Raw genomic sequence first — 6,000 nt, forward strand, 5'->3', positions numbered from 1 at the left:
TTTTTAGATCTTCAATTCTGTATATGATTCTTCTTGTAGTTTTATCATGGTTCTTTGCACCAGTAGCCATTTATTGAAAACATTAAATTATGTTCAGGTGCTGTATACGACATGTCAATATTTTGTTTCTTGTGGTTTCTTACAGCTTTGAGCGGCTTCCGAACCGTTAACTAAGTAATATGGCTAAGACAAAGGCTAGACACTCTGGCAGTAAAACAGAACACTGTTATTCAGGCAAGGTGCTCCCACAGAAAAGATCAAAAGTAAATAGTGAAGGGATCATCTTTTTATAAATACCTGATACATGATGTGAGGATGAGATAAACAAACCATTGTTGAAAGGAGCCTTGCAATGAATATGTATGTATGTATTAGAATTTTTTCTTGTGTGTGATTAAAATAAATTTTAGAAGAGTTTTCTAATTGCCTTGAGAAAAATAAATGAAAGAGAGACAACCTAGAAGCAAGCTAACAAGAAAAGAGATTTGTGGTAGTACAAGCAACAGAGTTATTATCTAGTCTCTAAGGAAGTTGGCTAGAAGACACCATAGTTGATTAGCTAAAAGCCAGGATGCTAATTCAAAGGTCATATGGATGTTATACCTTGTATAGAATTTGGATGCTCCAAGTTCTTAAAGAAGCTGTCTTATTCAGTTAAAAGGAAAGCTCAAATGTGTTAATCGAGCTTCTGGGAGCAAAGGCATGACAACACACAGCACAGGAACTGCACATACTAGCCTTGCTGTCTCTCTAACAGAACCCTGCGTCTGATCCATTCACAGCTCAGTCTTTCATTTACCCTCCTCTATTTCCTCTTTCAGTCAAGCTGCCTTACTCAGTCAATGCCTCCTCATCATCCTTGTTGAGAATGAAAACTGAGAATGAGGGCTGGAGTAACTGTTTGTAAAAGAGAAAATGGAACAGCACTGTTATCACTGACAATAGAAATGGCCTTCAAGGGACAAGTACTAGTGACAGAAACCAGTTTTATTATCTGATCAATAGAATAAGTTTTATGTACACTGCCTGAATAAAATTAATAAGAAGTTGGGTGCTGATAGTTAATCATAATTGCCAAGCTGACAACCTGGAATCATCTTGGCAGAGTTACAGAAAGGGGTTGGCTAAATTGTATGCTTCATAAATTTCCCTAAAGGCATGTGTGTGGGGTGATATCTGGATCACTTGTTAATGAATGTGAAAACACAAACTCTCTATGGGCAGCACCATTTCCTAGGATTGGAGTTTGGACTGTATAAGTATAGAGAGGGTCCTGAATACAGTGAGCATCCTTGTGCTCACTTTACTTTCTGCTCTTGACTGAGGATGTGATATGGCTAGCTTTTTCATGTTCCTGGTTTCCTCATGATGGACTATAATCTGGAGTTGTGGGCTGAAATAAACAGTTTCTTCTCTGAATTGCTTTTTGTCAGAAAATCTGATCACAACTAAATGAAACTAGGACGCAGGTCATAGCGAAAAGTCAGCCTTTCAGTTATCAGTTAACTGCAGAAAATCCACCACAATACATACTATTTGGTTTTCCAGTGCTACTGGTATTGGCACTAGAGAGACCCAGTTTTTTCATCTGTGTCCCTTCTTTCCCTATCACTGTCTCTCCATCTCTGCAATTTCTATTATTTTAACCATCAGCATTGTGTCTTATTCCTCTTTTGCCTACTTTTCCCTAGTTCTACAAGTGGACCTTTTGTAAAAGACATTTCTTTTTAGATGGCAAGTTGTGGTTTTTCTGTAACCACTATATTCTCTTCACATGGTACTAAATTGTCAAATGCCATTTAATGCTTATAACCTACAGATTATTATAATTGTACTGGCATAAACAATTATGTCTTCTTGCTTGTTCATAGAAATGCATCACTAATATCTCACACTTTTAACTTGAATTTGCAGTTCCCACCACCAACCTGTAGTCTTATCCTTTTATTCAATGATACTCATATCCTCTTGTCTACCTGCATGAGTTGAGAATAATCTTTAATATTATCCTTCTTTCATCCAGTCGCCCAGTGATACCCATCAATTCCAACTTAAAAGCATAAGATGAGTGCATTTTCTCCTTTCCACTGCGATATTTTGCATGTTAGTTCAAACTGTAACAAAACCATTTTATATAATTGGTAATTACTTCCTATGTCTTTTTAAATAAAATCCAAACACCTATTGAATTGAATCCAAACTCCTATTGAAGATAAGTAAATTACAACATCTATTGGTGGTGATATAATTCCACTAATTTCTTAATCTCCTCACCTGTACCTTACCATCTCAGCTTCAACTGCTTTTTGCTAACCATACAGTAAACTTTGTTCCATTACACCATTTGCTTTCATTATTTCTTTCATTTCAGACAGCGTTTGCTAATCTAGTGTCTTTGAATATGTATGTACATCAAGATTGAGTAGAGATTGTTATGGATTAAAATTTCAACACCTGGAAGGTTAAGACATGTATTACCAGGTTGATCACTACCCAGTCACCTTAGCCTACTTCACAAATCTCCAGGCCAATGACTGACCCTGGTGCATAAATCAAGGTGTACAGTTCCTAAGAAATGATAGATGATGTTGAGCACTGGCCTCCATGTGCACATACATGCACACACACAAGTGCAAATGATATCCCTTCAGACATGTACATGCATGCCTACCAAAGATTTAATGGCAATCTTAACTGTATTCATTACAAAATTGCCCCTAATTTTTCTCCATCCTGGTGATGACATTTATTAAATTTAAGCATTTTTCTCTTCAAAATTGTTTTTCTTTGTTACTTTACTTTTTTTAGGTTAATTTCCCCCTCGCCCCTTTACTAGATGATAAGACTTATGAGACAGGTAATGTTCAACCTTGTTCACTTCTGTGTCTCTATTGCCTACATCAGTAGACAGAGAAAGTTAATTATTGGATGGATTCCTTTAGTTACTTTATCCACACAAAAGACTGATCTTCTTGTTTATATTTTTCTGTCTACCACATTTGTTAAAAGACCACAAACATCTTTTTTGAAAATTAAAATTTAAAATGTTCCTTCCCTAATATGACTACTTTGAAGGCTTTATCAATGTACTTCAAATACTGTGGAGCCCATTAGTTTGGTTCTTAGTGATGTTTCCTTGCTCATTGCACTCCAGTGATCTTTCAGTTCACTGATACCAAATTTCCCTTCCTTAAATGGATCTTCATGATGGTATCTGCACAGTCATCTATAAATGTAGCTTAAATGTTCCAGTATATTATAATTCTTATGTAAGGGAGAGATTGAAATTTTATGAATACAAGTAAATTATAACATCTATTGGTGGTGACATAATCCCACTAATTTCTAAATCTCAGCCCTAAAGGGAATGGCTGGTCATAATATTGTTCATCAGAAAGGAGAGGGCAGGTAATTCTTTGAGGCAAAGGATGTTTACTGACTTTAATGTCAGTATCTCAATATTATTAAAGGTATACAGTACAGTCTTCCCTAATCTGGCTCTTACAGAATTGATTTTGTGTTTTGTAGTAGCCACGCTCCTTTTCACTGTGACAGAAGTCCTGACAGATAACTTAAAGGAAGAAACCTGATTTTGACTTGTAGTTTCAATGGGATTTCAGTCCCTGTTAGAGGGAAAGCAAAACAGAACAGCTGGAAGGACAGTGTAGCAGTGCTATCCATACCTTAATGGGCAGGCAGCAGAGCAGAGCAGGCCTGTCTCTGGTGACCTATGTCAACTGACCAGGCTCTATTCTGCAAAGACATCAAACCCTTCAAAATAGCAAGATGAGAATCCAGTGTTGAATTCACAAGCAACATTTACACTAATAAAAAAAAAGGAAACATCAACATTAATGTGTTGATGAAGACACAATAAATCAAGTCCAAAAACAAGCTAGAGAGGGCAAAGGAACAACAAATCATGTCTTCTTATTTGATTAGGGAAGAAACTACTTTAAGTGGTCAGTTGAATCTACAAATAAGATTGAAAATATTAATTGTGTTCTAATGCTATGAAGAAACACTATGACCAATACAAGTCTGATAAAGGAAAGCATTTAATTTGGGGCTTGTATTTGAGGGCCTTTGTCCATTATCATTGTGACAGGAAGCATGGTAGCATGCAGACAGGTATGGAACTAGAGAAATAGCTGAGGGTTTTACATCCCGATACTCAGGCAAATGGTCAAGAGCCACTGGACCTGACATAGGTATTTTGAACTTCAGAGTACACCCTCAGTGGCACACTTTTTCCATAAAGGCCACAACTATTCTGACAGGGCCAAACCTCCTAATTGTTCTAACATTTCTCAAACTGTTTAGTACCTGAGAACTATACTTGCAAATATACAAATCTATAAGGGACATTCTCATTCAAAACACCACAGTAAAGAATCAGTTGAAGTATGAATGACCCTAAAAGTGAAAATCTCAGTTAAATGTCAAATGGAAATTAACTTTCAGTGAAGTAAGAAATGCTTGCTGTTGGAGAACCTGGCTATTAAGGTAGCAGTCTCCTATGATCAGATTGCTTTATGAGCTCTGCATAAATTGAGGGATTCCCTTTCTCAGATTAGCCTCTCTATCTCTGCCTGTCTTTGAAAAAATTTCCCTGAACACAGCAGCCTAGACTTGTCTTTACTTGTCTGAAAAATGACCTTGTACAGAGCTCTCTGCGAGGCTCCATAACTCAGCACACAGGTCCCACTTTAGTTTTCCATCTGCATGACAGTCAGTACCAGACAGTCCTTCCTGCTCACTTGATGTGATTACCAATTAGCCCTTTCCAACTGAACCCCTAAAATTGCCCTAAACCCTAAGACAATAAATATACTGTATCTCTGAAACAATAAACTAGACTTGTCTCACTAAAGTGGTTATAAGTGCAGTGTACCAAAGGCAATGATGTATGAGAGTTGTGTTGTCTATAGACAACTTACAAATATGAGCACAACTGACTAAAGTCAGCCTGCTTTTTGTACTCTGCAATTTTGAACAGTTTAGGGTTAAAATTTTCCTTTTATTTAAGTAACCCGTAAGTTTTATGATTCTAGTAAGCACAGAGTCAAAACAGGAGAGCTTTATTTGACAAAATCTACTAGTAAATGCCTGCATAATAAAAGGAAAAGATCAACCCACTGGAAATGCTCGCACAGAGTAGATGTTATCATCACAAAATAAGACAGGTACAGTATGTAAAAACCTCAGAAGGATGCTAGCAGTTCATAGAAATGGGATCTTTGATATTCCAGGAGAAGAATCTCTGACATTGAATGGTTTCCTTATTGCTAAACTATAAATTTATTTTTAAAACTAACATACAGATTTATGCCGTATTAATAGTTCTATTTTATGTTTCAATTAACTGTTATATTTACACTATCTAGTACTTATTCATTATAACTGTTTTTTAAAAAAATCAGACTGTTGACTGAACAAGAATGTCAATATTCTAGGTGTGGCTATGACTGACTTATTTCCAGGAGCTCTTGCCTAGTAACTTACACAAATTAAGCAGACAGGCATCTATCTTGTAATTGATGCTTTCCTAACACATTCTATATCTATACTTATGTTATATAGGTAACAAATACTGGGTGTTCAAGGACACAACTCTTCAGCCTGGTTACCCTCATGACTTGATTACCCTTGGGAATGGAATCCCCCCTCATGGTATAGATTCTGCCATATGGTGGGAAGATGTTGGCAAAACCTATTTCTTCAAAGGCGACAGGTCAGTATGTAGATAACACACCATTGACACAAACATTAGAAGCAAACTAATTGAAAAATTAAGGTTCTTACTCAGTGATAGACATTCACTGTGAATAACAACGTGTTTGTATATAGAGTTAGTATGGCAGAAATATTGTCACAGTGTATTTTATATAACATATTTAAGATGACAATTTATTTACTACATTCACCTAATATAACTGCTACCCTCAGTGCTCTCTCACTGCTCTCTCACTGCTGCTCTCACTGCTCTCTCATTGATCT

At 36.4% G+C, this 6,000-nt stretch overlaps 1 protein-coding gene across 1 annotated transcript in view; it reads left to right on the plus strand.

The window, feature by feature from the left end:
• Mmp16 (matrix metallopeptidase 16) overlaps positions 1–6,000 on the plus strand; it is a 240,129-nt gene that overhangs the window by 227,174 nt on the left and 6,955 nt on the right. The window contains exon 8 of the mRNA XM_028780814.1: positions 5,584–5,734. Within this exon, the coding sequence (XP_028636647.1) occupies positions 5,584–5,734 (151 nt within the window). The remainder of the gene's footprint in view (positions 1–5,583; positions 5,735–6,000) is intronic.

This window comes from Grammomys surdaster, unplaced genomic scaffold, assembly GCF_004785775.1.
Source record: "Grammomys surdaster isolate TR1022 unplaced genomic scaffold, NIH_TR_1.0 97, whole genome shotgun sequence".
Taxonomy (NCBI): Eukaryota; Metazoa; Chordata; class Mammalia; order Rodentia; family Muridae; genus Grammomys; species Grammomys surdaster.